The 22,932-nt window shown below is 42.4% G+C and overlaps 1 protein-coding gene across 12 annotated transcripts in view; it reads right to left on the bottom strand.

Annotated features, from left to right (window-relative positions):
• The window catches only part of DGKI (diacylglycerol kinase iota), a 445,403-nt gene extending 428,735 nt beyond the window's left edge, over positions 1–16,668 (bottom strand). For 9 of the 12 annotated variants that reach the window (XM_032275879.1, XM_032275890.1, XM_032275882.1 and 6 more), the window contains exon 1: positions 16,263–16,665. In XM_032275879.1, coding sequence (XP_032131770.1) covers positions 16,263–16,507 — 245 coding nt within the window. In that variant the 5' untranslated portion in view covers positions 16,508–16,665. Of the gene's footprint in view, positions 1–16,262 lie in introns of all 12 variants that reach the window. The other 3 variants (XM_032275881.1, XM_032275878.1, XM_032275891.1) reach the window with 3 other exon arrangements.
• Positions 16,669–22,932: the final 6,264 nt, after the last annotated feature.

The following is a 22,932-nucleotide window of genomic DNA, read 5'->3' as shown; positions in this document are numbered from 1 at the left end:
GTCCCCAAAACTGTGGATCACAAGGTCAAGAGATCGAGACCATCCTGGTCAACATGGTGAAACCCCGTCTCTACTAAAAATACAAAAAAAAATTAGCTGGGCATGGTCGTGCATGCCTGTAATCCCAGCTACTCAGGAGGCTGAGGCAGAAGAATTGCCTGAACCCAGGAGGCGGAGGTTGCGGTGAGCCGAGATCGCGCCATTGCACTGCAGCCTGGGTAACAAGAGCGAAACTCCGTCTCAAAAAAAAAAAAAAAAACAGAAGTCCCCAAAACTATGCCTATGGTGTGTAGGTGTATCCTGCACCAGGGCACCCAAATCAGGAGCATATGGGGACAGAAACCCAGCCTCAGTCCCCTCACCACAGGAGAGGTCCTAGCTGGGGTTGACTGTGCTCTGGAGGGCAGGAGAACTTTCGTAAATTCATTCATCCCAGACTTGAAACCTGTTTCTAATTTGAACAAAGGCACCATATGTGCTAACGGTGACCTTGGTTGAACCACATTTTTAGTTTAGTGCTCCATTTTTATGAAGAAAGCCATGGATAACCCAGTATTCTTGTCAAATTAGAAAGAGCCGGAAAAGTGAAGGTGATTGAAAATCACTTTTGGATAAGGGATAGAATTAAAGTGGAGATGGTTCCATCTAAAGAAAAAAGAGCTAAAGAGGCGTGTGATATTTGACTTCAAATATTTGAAGACCTGTTTTACAGGAAAGGAAAGGGTGTTATCTTGAACAGAAATGCAATGTAATATTAAGTAGGTAAAAAAAAAGTTAAGAGTGAGTTTTGGACTAAACATAGAGGCAGCAGAATGTAAAGGGAAAAAAATAGGGGTTTTAGGTGACTTAGAACTGAGTCTGAATCCAATTAATTGACTCCATCAATTAATAGCTCTTTGACTTAAAACAAATTATTTCCCCTCTGTGAGACACAGTTTTCTCATTTGTACAATAGTGATAACTAGTCAGAGTTGTTGTGAGAATTAAATAAGAAAACTAAAAAAAGGAAGCAACAAAGTGCCTAATACATACTAAGTATTCACTAAGAGATATATATTCATTTTTCCTATTAAAAAAAAAAAAACCTTTCTAACAATTAGAACTGACCAGTGATGTAACTATCCCTCTGATGTATTCAAGAGCTCTCTGGCCCTGAAGACATTCACCAACAGAGGCTGGTGGGCCACTCACCAAAGATATTTTTATCAATTAGACTTTTTAAAACCATCTAGTTAACTTAAACAAAAAGGACATTTATTGGGAAGATGTTGGATAGTTCACAATCAATAGAAAGACTGATGAACTGTATTCGTCTGTTCCCATGCTGCTGATAAAGACATGTCCAAGACTGGAAAGAAAAACAGGTTTAATGGATTTACATTTCCAATTCACATTTCTCACAATCATAGCAAAAGGCAAGGAGGAGCTAGTAACATCTTACATGGATGGCAGCAGGCAAAGAGAGATCCTGTGTGGGGAAACTCCCCCTTATAAAACCAGAAGATGTCATAAGATTTATTCACTATCACAAGAACAGCACAGGAAAGACCACCCCCATAATTCAATTACCTCCCATTGGATTTATCCCACAACATGTGGGAATTATAGGAGTACAATTCCAGATGAGACTTGTGTGGGGACACAGAGCCAAACCATATCATTCCACCACTGGCCCCTGCCAAATCTTATGTCCTCACATTTCAAAACCAACTGTGCCTTCCCAACAGTCCCCCCAACTCATTTCAGCATTAACTCAAAAGTCCACAGTCCAAAGTCTCATCTGAGACAAGGCAAGTCTTTTCTGTCTATGGGCCCATAAAATTGAAAGCAAGCTAGTTACTTCCTAGGTACAATGGGGATACAGACATTAGGCAAATACAGTCATTACAAATGGGAAAGACTGGCCAAAACAGAGGGGCAACAGGCCCCATTCAAGTCCAAAATTAAGCAGGGAGTCAAATCTTAAAGCTCCAAAATAATCACCTTTGACTCCATGTCTCACATTCAGGCCACACTGATGCAAGAGATGGGTTCCCATGGATTGGGGTAGCTCCACTCTTGTGGCTTTGCAGGGTATAGCCCCCTTCCTGGCTGCTTTCACAGGCTGGCATTGAGTTTCTCTGGCTTTTCCAGATGGATGGTGCAAGCTGTTGGTGGATCCACCATTCTGGGGTCTGAAGGATGGTGGTCCTCTTCTCACAGCTCCACTAGGTGGTGCCCCAGTAGGTACTCTGTGTTGGGGCTCCAACATCACATTTCCCTTCTGCACTGCCCTAGCAGAGGTTATCCATGACGGCCCTGCCCCTGTAGTAAACTTCTGCCTGGGCATCCAGGTGTCTCCATACATCCTCTGAAATCCAAGTGGAGGTTTCCAAACTTCAGTTCTTGACTTCCATGTACCTGCAGGCTCAACACCAACATGGAAGTTGCCAAGGCTTAAGGCTTGAACCCTCTGAAGCAATGGTTCAAGCTGTACCTTGGACCCTTTTAGCCATGGCTGAAGTGGCTGGGACACAGGGCACCAAATCCATAGGCCACACAGAGCAAGGGGCCCTAGGCCTAGCCAATGAAACCATTTTTTCCTCCTAGGCTTCTGGTCCTGTAATGGGAGGGGCTGCCATAAAGACCTCTGACATGCCCTGGAGACATTTTCCCCATTGTCTTGGTGATTAACATTCAGCTCTTCATTACTTATGCAAATTTCTGCAGCCAGCTTAAATTTCTCCTCAGAAAGCGGGATTTTCTTTTCCATCGCATTGTCAGGCTGCAAATTTTCTGAACTTTTTGCTCAGCTTCCCTTATAAAACTGAATGTAACTTTAACAGCATCCAAGTTACATCTTGATTAGTTTGCTACTTAGAAATTTATTTTACCAGATACCATAAATCACCTCTCTCAAGTTCAAAGTTCCACAAATCTTAGGGCAAAGGCAAAATGCCACCAGCCTCTTTGCTAAAACATAGCAAGAGTCACCTTCGCTCCAGCTCCCAACAAGTTCCTCATCTCCATCTGAGACCACCTCAGTCTGGATCTTATTGTTCATATCACCATCAACATTTTTGTCAAAGCCATTCAACAAGTCTCTAGGAAGCTCCAAACTTTCCCATATTTTCCTGACTTCTCTGAGCCCTCCAAACTCTTTCAACCTCTATCTGTTATGCAGTTCCAAAGTTGCTTCCACATTTTCAGGTATCTTTTCAGCAGCATTCTACTCCCAGTACAAAATTACTGTATTAGTCTGTTTATATGCTGCTGATAAAGACCTATCTGAGACTGGGCAATTTACAGAAGAAAGAGGTTTATTAGACTTACAGTTTCACATGGCTGCTGAGACCTCAAATCATAGCAGAAGGCAAGGAGGAGCAAGTCACGTCTTACATGGATGGCAGCAGACAAAGAGACAGCTTATGCAGGGAAACTCCCCCTTATAAAACCATCAGATCTCATGAGACTTATTCACTATCATGGTAACAACAGGGAAAAGATGCATCCTCATACTTCAATTACCTCCCACTGGGTCCATCACACAACACATGGGAATTACAGGAGTACAATTCAAGATGAGATTTGGTTGGGGACACAAAGCCAAACCATATCATGATCCATGCTTGGAATAAAGACAGGAATCAAGGCAGCAGGAATTGTCCTACAGGGCACTGCTAGTGGATATGAACAAATTGACAATCCCTTTGACAATCCTTTAAGAGTCCAAGTCCAAGAGAGCCTGGTTGTCCAAGCTCAAGTCATACACTTGCCCTCAGGTGCTATCAGGGTGGTGAGAGGAAGCCCTCTACAACAACTTCCAAAGACCTCATTGGTTACCATGGTGGAGAGCCAGGCACCTTGATGTACAGCACCACAAGGTTACACACAACAGGATAAAGGTCATTCCTAAAAGGAAAAAGAGGGTTTTGGGTGCATATAGAAATATGGCACAGAATAATGCTTAAGGGCACTAGGTAGGGGGTTCTGGAATTCAAACCCTGGCTCCACTGTTTGCTGGTAGTGAGGCCCTGATATATTATTTCATTATCCTGTGCCTGAGTTTCCTTTTCTGTAAAACTATGAATGGTAAAAGCATCTACCTTATAAAGTTGTGATAAGAATTAACTGAAACCATCTATGTAAAACACTTAGCACAGTTCCTGGCAAGTAAGACCTCAATAAACGTTAATGTTATTGTTATTATTATTAACGTTGAAGGTGTATCATCAAGCACCTCCCAGATATGCTTCTTCTGAGAGACACTTAGGCTCTTGAACTTCTATGGTTTCATGCCAGGCTGGGAAGTCAAGGTTTTAGTTCTCTCATCCCCAGCCTTTCTTGTCTTGATTTCACCATCTACATAATGGGTTCGTATAACACAAGTGCTGTTTTGCTAAAGCTGTTTTGAGTCCTTGTAAAAGTGCATGATGAAACATATATGAGAGGCATTAATTGCTCAAGAGATGCTAAAAACAGCTACACTAATGAACCCAGCACCACAGTGGGAATAACCATGCACCATTTCTGAATTCATCCATGGATTACTTCTTCTGAGCTTGACTTTTAGTTCCTGGGAGAGGTACTTTATTTTAAATGGGAGGGCAACTTACTGGAAGTTAAAGACCAGCTTCCAAGCATCCCGGCTGCTCCCAGAAAGAGTCATTTTCTCTTAAATGTCTTGAGGAGGTAAATGGTGGGGAGCAGTGTTATACACCCCATTCTTGGAAAACAACAAAGTTTGCTCCCTTCACAACTCCCATGAAACAGTTCTCTGAAGAAAATATATTTGTATAGATAGATATAAGTTTTCCCATAGTTTGGCAAATTCCAACAGAGATGGCAGAAATGCCTTAAAAGGCAGGGTCAAGGGCTTCTGCACACAGATCAATCCACCCTCAAAATTAATAATGATAGTGCAATCAGAAAAATATAGCACCTGATGGCTTTGTATATTGACATCACCCCTTTACACACATGACCATAGGGACATTAAGTATATGTCCTCCTCTGCACTCAGACCCTTCTCCTGATAAACTGAGCTCCACGAACTTATGCTCATCTTGTACTGTATTTTCTTCTACCTTCATTTTGAAGAGCTTTCAGCTGCCAGCAAAAGCTCAATACAATGAAATCTTGGCACCATTCAACACGTTGGCTGCAACGACAAAATTTTGTTCTATACCATATTATTTCAATACCCTTAGAACTCTAAATTACCCAGAGTATTTCATTGAGATGGTATCAGTGAGTGTCAAATACAGCCTCAAAGTGTACCTGTTTGTCAGCCGTATGTTCTGGAGACCTCCAAATCCTTCAAACTACAGGCAGCCTGAGCCTGCTCCCCCATGAACCACATGCGGCACACAGAAGTCTGGTTATTAGGTGATCAGCTATCTTGAATTTTCTCCACATAGTCAACAAATATATTGAGATGGCTATTTCTTCCCCTAAAACCACTGAGCCACAGGAGCATATGCTTTCTGGAGACCTGAAATGCAATTGCTATAAAAATGAAATACTATTCTTGGAATACCTATGTCATTATTTGAACTGGATCTCCTTTACAATGAAATGGTTGCTGCTTAGCAACTAATGCAAAAGAAGAGCCTGACTCTATCTCTACCTGTTTTTTTAGGTTTTCGCCAGTAAGAGGAGTATGAAACATATACCATCGCACTTGCAGTTTCGTGTTTTTACATGTACAGAAAGAGTGATGATGATGGCAATGGGGTCATCTTCGTTGCCAATGCAATATGGATTTAGAATGCCAGCTAGTGATTGATTCCAGCTTTATCCATTGTGATTAACCAGTGAGATTATTTCAAGTAAGTAAAATTAATGAGAGGGAAATGGTGCTATCTTTCCATAGATTCATGTGTGGAAACAGCATCCTGCAGTGAAAAGAGTATGAGACTTCAGATCCGAAAACCAACCTGAACCTGGCCACGTCCCTTATGGCACATAGCCTTGGGAAAGTCGCTTAGCTACTGTGACTGTTTCCTTAAATGTACAATGGCTATGAAAACAATATGGGGTTACCTAAGATTGTTTTGAGGGTAAAGTTAGATTAATTACATGAAAGGAGTTTATAAATGGTAAGCTGTAAAAGCACCACATGCATTTTTATTATTATTAAGTACCTAAATTTAGTCAGTATAACAGTTTAAGAAACCTCCAGAAATTTGTCTTTTAAAAAAAATCCCTTAGATTTTGTTATAAGTAATTCCACACTGGCTCATAGAAAGCTTCTGTTTTAATCTTTAAATAGCTTAGGCATTTATTTTTGAAGTAGAGGTTTATTTTCCTAAGGAATTCTGAAGGTTTTCTTCAAATGAACAAGAATGACTCAGGTTTTCAAAATGTTCCCTTGGAACTTTCTAGGTGTCTCTAACTGCACTCATGAACACACTTATGAATTCTGAAGGATGTTGTTACGGAAAAACTCATATTGCAAAGACTTACCGCTCAAACATTTCCTCCAGCTAAAGGTAAAAGGCCAGGCTCGTCTAAAAATATATTTTGTAAAAATCAAATGGGGCTGACTATGCCATTTCAGACATGCAAAGTGCACATAAAGTAATCCTAGCTTCTTCACTGGCCCCCAATTCATGGTACCATCACCTCACTTCAAGTTCCACTGTGATTACAACAAATCACAAGGTCTTGTACTGAAGGTAGAATTTAAAAGGAGCAGTACCAGTCTATAATCCCTGCAATCATTTCCTGGCCCCAGGAAACTGGATTTATTTCCTCATCTCGTGCAATGGAAAATTCATATAGTTTTTACAAAAAAAAAAACAAAACACCGCAGAAAGCTCAATCTTGACCTTCCGACAACTGACGGTAGCACATTATTATTCACAGAGCTAAGTTTTATGCTTAGACATAAAAGGAATGTCCATCCACTCAGCCAACCAACCTGTTGTCAAGGCCTTTCTCTATGTCCTTTGTGAGGTCTGGCTGGGCCCACAAAGATGAAGCACATGGGTCTCTCTCCTCAATAGAGATTAATAAGCCACTAGATTGTGAAAATATGGTTATTTGCACACAGAGAGGATAATGGGAAAGGGTGAAAAGAGGACCAGAAAAGCTGCAATACGGAGGTAATAAGCAATATGCAAATATAGGCAAAGATCTTAACTCTGCCACTTACCCAGCTGTGTGACTTGCAGGCAAGTTGCTTAAACTCTAAGCCTCAACGTTCTTCTCTGTAAAATGGAAGTAATAATAGTCCCTACTTAACTGAGGGTTCAGTGAAATCCTGAATGTAAAATATTTAGCAGCTTTTGACACACTATAAGCATTTGGCAAAATCAGTAACTTATAATGATTAATATTCATAGGTAGGGAGATAAGATAATAACTGCAGTCAGTATTTGAACACCAAGGAAAGCTTTTTCCTTCTCTGAGCTGTACTTTACAAAAAGCTTGGAAGTGCATGGATTGCCTTTGCTGCTTCTGGGAATGGCCTTCAGAGGCCACTGGGAAGGACAAGAGGAGTGATGTCTGCGGCTTTCCAGGACATTGTGAAAAATGGCTGGTGTTTGTGTCCTCCCGAAATTCACATGTTGAAATTCTCACCCTCAATGTGATGGTTCTAGGAAGTGGGGCCACTGGAAGTGATTCAGTCACGAAGGTAGAGCGCTCATGAATAGGATGAGGGCCCCTCTAAAAGAGGCCCCTGGGAGTTCTCTCACTCCCTCCACCCTATGAGTACATCATGGGAAGAGAACTGTCTGCAGCTCCAAAGAGGACCCTCCCCAGAACCTGACCATGTTGGTGCCCTGATCTGGGACTTCCAAACTCCAGAATGATGAGAAAGAAATGTCTGTTGTTTCGAAGCCACACAGTCTATGGGACTTTGTTACAGCAGCCCAAGCTGATGACAGCCGTGAAAGCCAAGTAGCCCTGAGGTTGTGCACTGTCAGGGAAGCCCATGCTCAGCAGCTTCCCATCTAACTTGAGATGCTGAGGACAGTGTTTCAATTGCAGAGGAAAAGAAACATGCCACACCTTAGTCTTTGCATTGAGAGGGGGCCAACTTAAAAGGGAGAAACTTTTAAATCAGGCTCTTCCTTCAAAACTCTCTTACAGAGAATGCTTTCCGTCTGAGAGAGATTGTCTCAAACTCTGACACATCCATAGGACAATGATGAGATCTCAGGCCTTTCAGCCTGAGGAATCTTCCCGAAGTTTGTCTGTAAATGATACATGGAACCCCTTCCAACCGCTTCCACATAAGCTTATGTAAAGCTCTTTTTATCTTTCAACAAATTGCTTTCAAGGTTTTTTTCAAAATAACAAGAATGTATTTTTCCCTACAAGTTTGACATCTTTCTCATGTACAAAGGAATGACACATTTTTTAAAATGTACTTTGGTCCTTTCAAGGAGTCTATTTTCTGGCTCTTTCCTGAAAGACTACATGATACACAAAAGCAGTCGCCTTTTTTAAGGAAAAAAAATAATAAATTCACCTCCTCAACATTTACTTCACAGGCTTGAGCAGTTTTATTTGTTCAACAAATATCTAATAACAATCTACATCTTTCAAAATATATTCTGCTGTTTGGCCTGGTTGAAATAACTGATGGAACATCCCAGAAGGCTGCGCCTTCCATTTCTGAAATACTTCAGGACAGGTAGCATCTGCGAAGCTTCTTTCTGTACTGCCAGAGCATGCCAGCCAGCCATTGTCTGTATGTACAAAGTAGACATCATCAAGACAGGCCAGGAGAGAAATAACCTCTGTCCTGGAATCACAGGGGACAACTCTATTTCTAGTTCCTCAGTCTTTATCAGCTTATCTATTCCTGACACTGTGAAGCTCTGAGACCCTTCTCACCTAACCCTCCATGTCTGGTTTCCTGCTCTCAGATGACCTGCTGGGAGTTTGGGCTGCTGCTACCTGATTCCTCTGCACACTGACTGTGCCTGTCTTCTCCGACCTCTGCCTTCTGTCTGCTCCAATTTCCAGAACACTGAGAAGCAGCTTTCTCCTCTTTGCATCCTCTAGTAACAATGCACTGTGTTTTAAAAACTTGCAAAAGAAAAAGTACATATTCTATACCTTAAAGAACGCCAAAACCTGTCAGTTACATTTCTTAAGTCTATGTCTATCTCATTTGCATATTACCTGAATAATTTTATCATCAGCTACTGACATTTGACTAATGTTCTGTATTTTGAAGAATAATACACAAAGCTGTTCCTTAACTGGACTTAAGGATAGATAATATCGCTTTGACAAACACACATATAGCATGTACTTTGTGACAGGCAGCATCATAAGTATCAACTCATTTAAATGTCAAATAATTCTACAGCATGAGTATTACTACCATTACCATTTTGTAGACAGGGAAATGAAGACATGGAGATGTTAAGTAATGTGTGCAGGCACACAGCAGGCAGAGGTGAAGATATGGACCCAGGGGGCAGGGTGCTTCACCACTACTCTCCGCTACCTCTCATGTAATTGAAAGGTAAGAAAAATAAAATTTAATTGTGGTTTAAATATTACTGTTTTGAATGTTCTCCTCAACATCTAACAAAGCCAGGCTATTAATATTACAGCTTAAACCAGAATTGGCTCTTTTATCAGCGCATTATTTATGAGTCTGGAAATCTAAAGGCAAATTTCCATTTCAGCAAAACTCAGGTTGGATGTAAGAATGACAGGAGCCCCTGTTAGAAAGCTGTTGCCTTTAAAAACATGCCGTTTGCTTCATTTCAAAGGCTCCCAAAACTCAGGGCTGGAAGGGAAAAACAACATTCATATGCAAAGATCTTTCTTCCCACCTCTACCCAATCACAGCCCCCTCCTTCAGCTAATATGCACACAGCAGATGATTTAATTTTCTCTAAAGTAACCCAAGCAGTGCTCATACTGCCTCTCCCTGAACACGAAGGGTGCCAGGACACTCATGAGCCATTCTTCAAGTGCTCTATATGGTACATGAATAAAAAGTAGCTGGTGCTTTCCAAAGATTTGGTTATTAAGTGGGTTAAAGGCAAAGCAAAAACTTAGAATCACTAAGTGGACTAATGCATTCTTTCCAAAATAACGTTTTCACCAAAGTCAATCGGATGAGTTGCAAGGAAAGAGCAGATGAAGTAATATAGAACAGAGGTGGCTGGAGTGACCTCTGGTTGGCTGGACAAAGGTCAGGACTCCAGGAATGCTGGGTAGCCCTTTTTCTGCGTTTTTCAGTTGTAATCACTGAAGGAAAAGTCAACAGAAAATTCTCTGAGGAGAAAATCAATACTGCCCCTTGGAAAGGGATGAGACAGACAGAAAGAGAACTGGAGAGCTAATTAGTGCTACTCAGAAGGCAAATTAAGGCCTTTTCTTTGACAAGCTGCAAACAGCTGGTTAAGTAAGAATTTCTGCCACCCCTCTCAGCCTCCAACAGCTGGCCAAATGGCTGATGCAGGTACTCACACAGGAAGCTGTAAACAGAAACGCAGTCCTGGGCTGATGGACAAAGTGTAAGTAAGAAATAGGCAGAGGTTTCTTTAATAGAAGAGAAACTCGCAATTCAGATGAACCAAAAATGAATAACAGTAGTAATTTATTTAAAGATGCCAATTAAATACATTCATTCAATGAATACTTATCCAACACCTACCGAGCAAGAAGAATCGGAGTCAGCAATTCAAATGATCAGGTGTAAGTTCTGTCTTCAAAGGACTTAACAACTTAGTTTGGGGAATGGTAATAATTACACAAGTTAATTCTGTGGAGGGCACTATGCCATGCCCTTTACTTAAAGTAACTCATTTAATCTTCCTAACAAACCTGTAAGTTAGGTATTACTATTATCTCATTTTAGAGATAAATTGGCTGAGCCTCAAAGGAGTTACATAACTTCTCTGAGATTAGCAGAAAGACCCTAGTCTAAGTCCCCAAACAGAAAATGACACTTCAGTCCTAACCTAGCTAATTTAAAGTGCCATATGAGGACAGGGGAGGACCAGCCACTCATCACCCAAAGTGGGCCCTTTTGAGCTCACACCAATTGAGGAGTTTGCCTGGTGAACAGGCTGGCAATGAGTTGTGGAAGCATTATGGGCAAACAGACTTAGCTTGGTATTTTTATTTCTCCAATTATCTGCATTGTTTGTTGTGCCTCGAAACAGGTTTCGACCAGCTGCAACAACAAATTAGCCCATTGTTATAGGCATGTTGAGCCAATTAAGTTTTAATGAAAAAGTTTCATGGCTTAGATTTCATTGTACTTCTGACCTTTCCTTGAAAGTTATTCACTGTACGAAAAGCTCACATGCCATCATTTATTTGCAGTAACTACTGTCTCAAAACTATAGTTATAAGGCCTCAAGAAAAATAATTAGTCTCCACAGGATCAGTGTTACCAACGCATACCCATGGAAGAAAGTAAATGTCACAGCCCGACATGTAGGCAGTAATTCTTCCAGATGCTTCTGGTCTCACAGTGTACTCAATTTCAAGAATACCTTGGGGTTGCGTAGGGAACATGTTCTCAGTTCCCAGGCCAAAAGAACACAGAGGATGTAGACAGCCTGGGCTCTCGATGGGAACCCTAATTTCCTCAGATTAGAAAGTCCAGTGTTGGAAAGAGCTCACTCTAGTCTAATTTAATTTGTCCCCATGAGGCAATGCTACTGTTTGTTGCCACAGCAGAACTGAACATTAGCAAAGACCTCTCTTCAACTTCCCTATCCCCAGATTCCACAGGACCCAATAGTGTCACTCTCCCAGGAAAAAATTAAGTCTCTAAAAGATCACTTACAACAGAATAAGTACTCTGAACAGTGGCTGAATTGAAATCTTGCCCAGTGTGTATCCTAACTGAGGAAATCACAGTCAGTACCTAAGTAATTACTGAGAAAGGAATTAAATTAGAGCCAAGATTTTAATCTGATCCTAAAGTCCTTAAAAATCTAACAGATGTGCAAAGCACAGATACAAACAAAATAAAATAGATTAACAAAAGAGGACGCTACATACTGATATTCAGAAGAAAAGTTCCCCCATACGCTATTGATCACAATGCGAGAAAAACAATGTCCATTTTACCCTATGTGGCTTCCAACTCCTCAGATGTCTTTCTTGTAATAACAACCTTACTTTGCAGGAAAAACACAAAACAGCAATACTACATTCTAATCATCAACCTGTAAAGAATAATAAATATCTTTTTACATGTTTGCCCAAACTAACATGTTTAATACTCCTTGTTCCTATTTCTATCTCTTACCAAAAACTTCCCTTAAGAAAGATTTAGTATTATCAGCCTGGTTTATAAGTAGAGAAACTAAATCATAGTCATCAACATCTCATAAGCAATGGTCTGCCCAGACAAGCAAAATTATGCTTCATCACTCATTCTATACTGCCCAAAGATGTATAGATGGTCCAGCTCTTCACTGGATCTAAGTTCACCTACACAACGCTGTGTGAATTTTTTCAAAAGCATATAAACCTCTAACATGGATATCTTCATAGTGGGTGCATGCAGGTGGTTTTGTTCTCAGAAGCAAAACCAACATATTTGCAATCATGAATTTATATTCATTTTTATTTCTGAGATGGTAGAAGAGTTCCTTAAAATTATATAGGTAAAGGGCCACAATCCAAAAAAAAAAAAGGTATTCTAGAGGTAATATATATTGACCTGTAGTGTATTACGGATGAGGGGGAAGAACAGCCCACACTGCACACACACATGCACACACATATGGACACATGGAGAGAGTTAAAACCTAAAATAAATGTTTAGGGAAGCAGCATGATGTGGTCTAAACAGAAAGCCCTTTAGAGTCATCTGGGTTTAAATTCTGCCTCCTGCCCAGCTCTATGCTTAAGGTTCATTTTCCATAAAATGGAAATAGTCATAATCACATCATAGGACTGTCATGAAGATTAATTAAGACAGAATATACAATAAGGCTTAGCCCAGCGCCTGTTGCATAGAAGACAATAAACATCAGCTACCTTTTCCTTTCCCTCCCTTATGTGTTTCTGAAGGCTTTTTTTTTTTATTTTACTGACTTAAATGGGAATTCTTACAGCAGTTTAAAAAAAAAAGTTCCTACACATTATATAGTCATTTACACATATGTATCTGTTGCAGCACCATAATTTGCAAAGAAAATAGAAGTAGTAATTTTAAAAGAAAAGTACCAGCTCACTTGCACTGCCTTTTCAAACCTTCAGCTTTATAGTCGACAGAGACTATTTGCTCTAGGGGTGCAGATTCTGAAATAAAGCAAAAAATTCTCATGGGAAAAATGGTTCTCAAAAAAAGCCAACAAAGGAAAAATAATGAGAAGAAATCTAGGAGTATAGAAAGGAGTTTATTTTACTTAACAAAGTAGAAGTCAAGCAAAATGAATTATCTGCCTCCAGAAATGGTTATTTAAAGGCTTTTTGTAAAGGGCTCTGGTTCCTAAAAAGACAGGAGTCACTGCATATGCCCACCCACTCCTCATTTATTTTTAAACCCTAGCTTATATGTTCCTTAGCAACAGAAGGAGCAGATGAGACCCCCCTACACACACACACACACACACACACACACACACACACACACACACACACTCTCCCAAAGCCCCCTTCTTTGTGCCTGTTAAGTTTCTTTCCAAAAATATCCATGTTCTTCAAAAGATATTTTTTGCCTACCTGCAAATCTCCACTCCTCCACCTCAAATGATCCCCCTTACACAGGCAGCCATGCTCCATATCTTAACTAAGCCCTTTCACTCAGGCTCTATTCTTTGAGGCCTTCCTGCCTCCTCTCTATAAGCTCCCACCAGGCCCCGTCCTCAGATGCCCCCAGAAGGGAGGAGGTGTGGTCCTCACCAAGGAGCTGACCCTCAGCTCCTGCCAAAGCTGCTTTTCTTTTTGCAGACCCTTCACCCATCCCACAGTAAAACAGCCAGCCCAGCTGCAGGAGTCCAGCACGAATGGCCACCATGGCGAGTGGGTAGGCCACTCATCATGACTCCAAAACAAGTTAGTAACAGTGATCAAAATGAAGACACTTTCCTGTTACCCAGAGACAAACATGCTCCAGATGGGAGCACCTCTTTTTTCACCATCTTTCCTCTGACTTTGAGACCACTTGGCCTGGTTTGGCTGGGTAGCATTTATGAATTCAAAGATCAGTTGTTTAATCTTGGTGGCGGTGGAATCAGGGTGGCAATCCCCAGATATTAGTGTGCATAAACATCACCTGAGGAGCCTGTTAAAACTTCCCACCCACAGACAGTTTGATTCTGTAAGTCTGGGGTAGTGAGCACTTTTAACCAGCCACCTGAGGTGACACTGATGCAGGTGGTTCATTTAATTGGAGTATAAAGCTTTATTTAAAAGGAAATGATGTTTATGAAGTAGAATCCACCTCCATGGATGGAGTGTAAAATAGATGCAGTGTTATTATTATTCTATAGAAACATGCTGAGTCTGTGTTCATGTCTATGTTTGTGTGGGTACACACTTACACTTGCATGTGTGAGCGTGCACTCAGAAAGCCACAACCCCACACAACATACATTTTGAGGAAGGAGGCTCAGAGACTGACCCCTGCCAACAGGCAAGCTGAAATAATTTCCCTTGCAAACTCTGCCTTTGTTTTCCTACCCAACGAGGACTTTGATGAATACCAATGAGCCAGGAGCAGCCCACACGGTGCTTCACGTAATCACCACCCCCTTCCAACTCACAGCTCCTAAATTAGGTTGAATGTAGTCCCTGTTCCCCCAAGGGCCAGACAGGCCATCATAACTAGGAAGTAGAACTGCTTGTGTCCTAGCATACCTCCCTAGAGCTACCCCTCTCCCCACCAACTGACTATTTTTAGAAACCAAAGTATAAAAAGAAAGATCCATTTGGACCTGATCTGTGTGAGTAACTAAGAGAACAACTCAGGTGGAGAACTCCCCCAGCGCATGGAGAACAAAATGCATGCAAGGAACGCAGAAGCAACAACCTCACCAGGAAGGCGTTTCAGGAGTCATCAGAAGACAACACTCAGACACAGAGCACATGCCCTAGTGACTGTGGCCCCCAGGCCAGGTGATGCCTGTGGGGATCCCAATGATTCACACACCTGCCCCCATAAATAAAACACACCCTCCCAAACCCACACACCTCTATCATCTGCGTTTGCTTACATAACAGCACATGGTGTGACAGGCTTAATACTTTATATGGCTTTTGGGAAGGGAACACTAACTCAGAAAGAGTAGGATTACAAGAATGTTTTCACTGACCCCTTTTCCAGAAACTCTCTTAGCTCCAGCAAATGCACATCTTTGTAAACCTATGCTTGCATGTTACCTTGACCTTTCACATCAACAAGCAGCAGACACAGTGTCAACAACTCTTCAAACCTGTCAATATCTTTATTCTTATATGCGGAAAGGAGGGGAGAGAGAGGCCCTAATAAATCCTAATTTCTCCTTGTTGTATTCTAAAACAACATGGGGTTATCTTTTATCCTAATTTAGAGGCCATTGATCCCACACTGTCCTTGTCTTACACACACAATCATCCTTAGGTACCAATATGGTCCCCACTCTCACCTTCACCCCTAGCTTGCCAGTGGGCTCCCCACACCCTCCTCCAGCCAGGAGAGAGGCAGGTACCATGCAGGCATGGAACCCCCATAGCCAGTGGTGAATCTACAGACATAAACCCATTCTTCCTTCATGGGGGATTTTGAGGCAGGTCCAACTTCCACAAGGATTTCTCCTCAGTATAGTGCTGTTCTTTTCTGTCTGTCAGAGTGATCTCAGCTACCAAGTTAGTGCCAAAGGTCCATCCAGTGAAATCTGGAAGGCGTGTGGGGGGGGGGGGTTGAAGATGACCCCTGCTTAGGGGCAACTTTGATGACTTCTCTTCAGAAAACTAAGCATCTCTGAGTCTGTAACCTTTCTCTCTCTCTCTCTCTCTCTCTCTCTCTCTCTCTCTCTCTCTCTCTCTCTCTCACACACACACACACACACACACACACACACACACACACACACACACACACAGTTTCTGTTGTTCTAACCTTAGGGACCCAATGGTTCTCTCCTGCCATGGGGGGAAAGCAGGCGTTGCTTCCCTCCAACCCGTAATGATAGGATGGGGAGAGGATAGACATCCCCGGGAGGAGAGGGGGAAAGGGGGCAGGAGAGGCATGGAAACAGAGAGGTGCCCAACTCCGCGGAAGCGCCCCTTGCTGGGGGAAGAGTGGGTCTCCAGCCGCGGCGCACCTGTCTTGGCTGCCGGCTCCCCGTGCCTACCTGTACGAGACCTGCTTCCGGAAAGTTAAGTTCCTCAGCTTCTCCTCCAGCGCCTCGTCCTTCTCCTTCTGGCCGGCGGCCGCGGACTCTTCCAGGGCAGCGGCCCCTGCCGCTGCGGCTGCCCCTGCACCCCGCGGGTCCGCGCCGCCCTCGGCGCCCAGGCAGCAGCTCCCGGCTCCGCTTCCGCTACTGCTGCTGCCGCCCGTCGCCCCCTTCTCCTCTCCCGCCGAGGAGCTGGGGTTCATGGCGCCCGCTCCGGCGGCCGCGGAGGGAGCGCAGGCGGCGCAGCTGCAAAGGCCGGGCGGGCTGGCGGCGCTGGCGGCGGCGGCGGCTGCGGGAGCGCGGGCAGGTCCGCGCGCCGCTGGCAGGGGCAGCAAATGGCAGCCCCTTCCCGCAGCATCCATCCGCGGCTGCACCGCACCGGGGCATTGTGGGAAACTCCGCTCACTCCCCCGCCCCGGCCAATCAGAGGCCGCCGCTCCCCGCCTCCCGCACCCTCCCGCGCCGGCCCGCGCCCTCCAGCCCCGCTGGCCTCTTCCTACATCCCGAGCGAAAGCCCGGGCTGAACCTGAACTCTGCCCAGGGGCGACGGGCTGCGGCGGAGGAGGAGAGAGAGGAGAAGAACCTACGCCCCCGGGCTGGAGACGCCAGGGCAGGCACGGCGGGCATCAGGAAGGAGAGCGTCCGGGGAACTCCGAGGAGAGCGGCCGCGCCCTGGGTCTTGCATCGCGAGGCTGGGACCAGGACCGCCGGGCGCCCACCTGGGTCTTGAGCCCGGCTGCCGACGCTGGGCCAGCACCCTCTCCACCGCCGCCCTCCAGCCAGCAGAGTTGGGGCCCGCAGCAGCCCCCGGGCGCGGGAAGGTAGCGGGAGCTGCATTTAGGGGAAAGGGAGGTAGCTAGCAGGAGCGCCGCCCGTGGGAATGTTGGAGCGAATTCGCCGGCGAGTGCCAAGTCGAAGCACCGACCTCTAGTCTCCAGGCCGGGCCCCCAGCATCCCCGAAATGCGTCCCCACCCGGCTCCTCGCCCGGCGCCTTCCTTAGGCGCAGCAGACGCTCGCTGAACAGCGGTTAATTCGATTGAATCGGATCGCAGGGCCCTCGGTGAAGCAGAAAGGCGGAGGGAATCCAGGAGGCAGAAGTGAGGACCCGAGCGCCTGGCGCCGCTGTGGTGTTCGGATAAGGAAATGAGGCGGAAGGGGCTTCAAACCACTTGGGACCCCACTGCTGAAACGAATCCAAGCTACAGAATTTAACTGTCCACCTCAACCCCAGTTTTTGTTTCTAAGATTATCAAACACTGTGTGGTTTGAGTGATGTGCTGCAAAGTGTTTAAGACAGATTGTTTCCCAAATTAGGGGTTTCCACCCAAGAAATTGCTGCTGTCGGCAAACACAGAAACGATCTATGGGTTAATACAAGGTGGAGTTCGTAACCAAACTACAAACCTACATGTACGTGGTGGTAAGAGAATCAGACCAGTGAACAGTTTCAGGTTGGCGTGGTGTGCCCACGAACAAAGAATTTAAGACTGGAAACAATCTAAATTGCTTGCTTTCCCTTTATTTCCTCACCACTAAAATTAGGAAAATGAACAGAGATATATCAAATCTTTTCTAACACCCATATTCTGTAATTCTCCTCATATTTACCTTATAATAAGACAAAGATAAATGCATTTTCGTAGTGCAGGGAGGAAAAGTAATAATAAAAATTAAAACTGCTAGCAGTTATGAAGCCCTCCTTTTTATATACCAAGTGCTGTGGAAGCACTTCCCCCATCCACCTCTGCGTTTCCATAGCACCTCTCAAGGGCTTGGACACGTGCAAGTACAAACTGGCAAAGCCAGGAGTCAAGCCAGGCTGCTCAGTGGTCTTTGTGCTTCACCTCGGTTTAGTGCACCCCGTTTTCAGAAGGGGCAGTCGTGTATTAGGTACTTCAACAGCAAGATCCATGAATATCTAGCACTTCCCTTAAATCAAGCAAATGTCATCCTAACCCAATTACTGGGACAGCCCCCTCACTACTCCCACTTACTTTCAGCTGTATCTTCCCCAATCCAGTCTGAAGTGTGAGCCCCAAGATGCTTCTGCTTTGTCACGTCTCCACTTAAAAACTTCCGATTATGTCACATTGCCATTGGGATAACATTCAAACTTCTTAACTGATTTTGAGGGCTACATTGGTGGGTGGTGGAGCACTGCCCACTATCCCTTCATATTGTCATGACAGTGAGGCTCTGAACTGTTCTGTGTGCAAACCCCACATGCTCTCTTGTCTCGCCATTCCCACCTTTGCACGTGTAATTCTGCTGTCTCTTCTTTGCTTCTCCTATTCCAAAGATTTGCCAAGCCACTACTACACCTCCATCAGATTTTAGTTTACATGTCTCTCCTCATGTTTCTCCCTACTAGAAGCCTCCATTGATCATCCCTTTCTAGACTGTGATGGGCATACCTTCCATAGCTCCCATTGCACCATTGAACTATACTTGGACCACTACAACTGTCATATGTCTATTTCTCCCACATGTATATAAAGGCTATATGTTGTTTATCACTGTATCCTCAGTAATAATAAGCAGGTAACATAATAGCCTAACTGTGTATATCATAGGTCATCATCAAGTGTTTATTGACTGAGAAAAGAAATATACATGGTTATGAACATAATAAAAATGTCATTTTTTCAGAACAAACAGTTTGATAATAGATGGTTTGGTGGGGGGGTATGAAAACAAATGCTTTCCCAAATTGTTGATGTACTTTAGTAAAATCTCTGATGGTAAATTTTACAATATCTATCCATTTTTGAAATGTATAACTTAACAAACCAAGCAATTTTACCTCTAAAAATTCATCCTCTGATATACTTGTAGGTATGCGCAAGGAATTTAACAGTGAAAACAACCTAAATTTTTATTCATCCAAACAATGGAAGTCTCTGGAGCTGTCAAGATAAATAAGGCAAGTTAATTTTCATTAGTATAAAACAATCTCAAATATATAGCATCAACAAAAAAAGAAAAACAATGCTCAGAGTATTTAGTAGTATGCTGTCATTTATGGAGAAAAGGTCTATAGAGATATAATATTTCTGGAAAGATACATAAGAAAATGGTCACAGTGAAGTGGAGTTGAATGGCTCTAGTAGAATCTTGAGGTTTTGCCTGATTCAATAAATACATACCAACAGAAGACAGAATGTCTCCCAGGCTATCAGAAAAGCCAGCTGGAACTGTCAGGTGTGTATTTTATGTTTCAATAGCATATAATGCATTTTAAACCGAGGAATATTGGACTTAAAAAGAAATAGTCATTGAACATTAACTTAAGACAAAGAGACAACTGAGAAGTACAAATAATTCCAGCAAAAAACAAATTAATTTTGTTGTGGGGTGGACTTCTGAGAAGTTACTTAAAATATTAATCATTCTCTTAGACAATTTATTTTCCTTTCTGTTTTTCAATGATCGCCAAGTAACCTTGTAATTACTCATCCTCCTTCTTAGTTTCCTTGACACTAAAAAGTGGAATCCTTGAAAATGGGTCAGAAGCATTCTAATCACAAAAAGAAATTGACATTCTGCTTTGAAATTGCATGGCATGTGATTTGGAGTAACATAAGTACATAACCAAGAAAATGAGCATCTCTGAGTATATTGAAACATCCAGTGTCTGGACCTGAAAGTCTAAACTCAGTCCTCAGATGGGCAATAGTTCCCTCACTGGACCCAAGGCCATGCCCCATTTGGTGGGCTTCTGAACTCACCTTTCTATTAGTAATTACTGTTCAACCTAAAACAGGTATCATCCTAGTCTTAAATACCAAAGTTGAGTCTCATAAATGCTAGACTTGATAAAAGGGCTTCAATGTGAAGTTTAAAAGAAAGAAGAAAAAATTTTTAAATCACATGCTAAGCTTATTCCTGCCTACCTATAAAGCTCTACCTAAGAGGTTCCCATACTTTCTCAGTTCACACCACCCTTACTGAATGTCTCAGTAATTACTTATCCTGGCATTTCTAGGATGAGATTTATGAAGACAAACCTAACACTTATTATTAGATATTCAGGTGCTAACAATTCAATAAACATTTACTTCTTGACAACATTAGTAGCTATTTGAAAAAAAAAAAACAAACCATAAATTGAAAGAAAAAATGTTTGTATTTCATTTGTAAGCAGCCACAATCACTTACTAATGAGTAATAATAATGAGCATGACACAACTTCTCAAATCTTAGGATCATATTGGACACTACCACCTTCATTTCCTGTTCCATACTGATTTTCAGGTGGTATTGCTCTTTAATACCACATTAAGTTGTAACCACCAAAACCTAGCTTTGCCAACATAATGATGTCACTGAAAGAATGTAGTATAATCTAGTGTTGAAACTATCAACTACATTGATCCAGTAGTATGGATGGTGTCTAACAAATGTCAAGTATCTCTGAGTTTCCCTCAAAATTTTGATATATCCTGCAGTGCCCCTGTGAATGTACTACAGAAACCTGAGCACTTCCATGAACCTGAACACAGTTCCTGAACTGTGGCTCTACTTCATATTTTTGCCTTGTGTTTGGTTTTGCCTGAGTTCCTTAGAAAACAGATCCTGAGGCAAAGCTTACAAGCTAAGTCTTTATGTAAAGTTGTAATCCCAGGACTCAAGAATGAAGGGAAAAGAGAGTCAAGGCTGAAAAGGAGGGGAAAAGTAAATTTAAGGTGGTGAGTTATGAATGACTACAGCATCACAAAACAACATACCTGCTTTCTTGGTAACCAGAACTTCTTCCAGACAGGACCCAAGGCATTGCACCTAGAAACATTTTGATACAGGAAAGAGTGTATATTCTCTGCCAGTCTTCCTGTCTCCTGTTGAAACTGGTTGAAATTTGTCCCTTAAAGAACTTATTAATTCACCCTCACCTCTTGGTTGTGTTGCTGGCTGTTTATGGCAACTGCAAGGGAACCCAAATCCCCTAGTGATTGGAGCTTCCTCCAAACCTCTAAGGATACAGACTGATTGCACCTTAGCACCAACCTGTTGAGTCTCCTTCTAATACAATCTCAGTGGAATACAGTCTTTGGGAGAGGCTGAGGTCACTGGCACAGATGGAATATGAGACAGTGGCAATGGCAATGATGGCTTGAGTTCTCCATTGAGCAAGCAAAGACACAAGGGTATGAGAGAGTCGTTGGAGCCCAGCCATTTATCATTCAGATCTTACTTCTCATGTTATCTCATCAGAGAAGCCTCTTGCTCCCTAAACTGCCCTTCTCAGCCATTGGCTGACATATAACTATGTCTGTGTTAAACTGTGCCTATGTTAAACCTGGAGTTAAAGATTGTCCAACTTAGATCATGGCCATAAAAAACATGAAGCTGCAGTAGGAGCTTGCTGAATTAGTATGGAGGAAAATATTTTAAGTTCTATGGATAAGAATTGATTTCAACAAGCAGTCTCTAAGCTAGACTTAACTAAATATAGAAGCCTAATATATTGTTAGGAGGGAGGAGGTTTTTAGATCACCCAGTCCAGCCCCCACTCATGCATGGTGCTCCCACAGCATCTCTTCAAGTGATTATTTTTAGGCTTGAACAATTGAAGTTACAGAAGAGTCACTAATTTCTAAGACAACCTAGTCATTTTCAACAGACTCTGTTATAAAGGGCTTTCCATTTTTTAAATCATTATTTCTCATTCAAACTTCTGGTGTACCAAACACAGACATACACACACACACACACACACAAACACACCTAATTTACAACGATTCTGTACTTGAGAAGCTGGTGTGTGGGGGGCAAATGGAAGAATTAGTTTGCATTCCCACTAAATTTCCTCTTGCTGTTTTCTGACCCTCACTCTCTCATTGCATTCACTATTTTTCTTGGGTTATTTATCAAGAGCAGGCCTGATCTGCAACAAACTTAATGAAGTCGCCAATAAATCTCTGAAGAGGGTAAGGATAGTATCAGAATGTGCAATGCAGTCCTAGAAACTTCAATTCATTCTAACAGTCATTGTTGTACAGGCAGTTGGTAAATGTCTGCATGTAATTGTAATATACTGTTCTAGGTACTAGGAATTCAGTGAGGAAAAACTAAAGACCCTGCTCTTTTGCTGCTGAACATTCCAATGTTTCTGTATAGCTACTAAAATCCATATTAAAACATTCAGCTGGGCTCTCATTGCATCTGCATTCCTGTATTTGTGTACAAAGTTTGGTTGGCAGACTATGCCTAATATTCTTTTTATTGCATTTCACTAAGGTATCAGGCAAGAAAGCTATCAAGGAAAATGATGCTAATCTAATATGACTTCTTGATTAATCCATTTAGATTTGTAGGGAACATATATTTACTGTTTCAACACATTACAAACACTTTTTGAGCCTCTACTACTATATGAACATTCTGTTAGTGCTAAGGATTTAAAGATGGGTACAATGAGATAACTTCCCTGAAAGGGTTTACCATTTAATTGTAATAAATGAAAACCATTTCCTTTCTTCTTCACTTCTTTTTACATAGAGTAATAAAAGTCAAGTGGCAAATGCCATGACCTTTTAACTTAAAAGCCATTCGCATTCCCTTTCTTCACCTTCCTAGAATGTAGAGATGTACAAGATAAAATGCTTTCTTTTCCACTGCCCTAAAGTG

The sequence above is a fragment of the Sapajus apella genome, unplaced genomic scaffold, assembly GCF_009761245.1.
Source record: "Sapajus apella isolate SASKATOON/1434 unplaced genomic scaffold, GSC_monkey_1.0 scaffold7, whole genome shotgun sequence".
Lineage (NCBI taxonomy): Eukaryota > Metazoa > Chordata > Mammalia > Primates > Cebidae > Sapajus > Sapajus apella.
The sequence above is the reverse complement of the archived record's forward strand: the minus strand, read 5'-3'. Positions and strand labels throughout refer to the sequence as shown.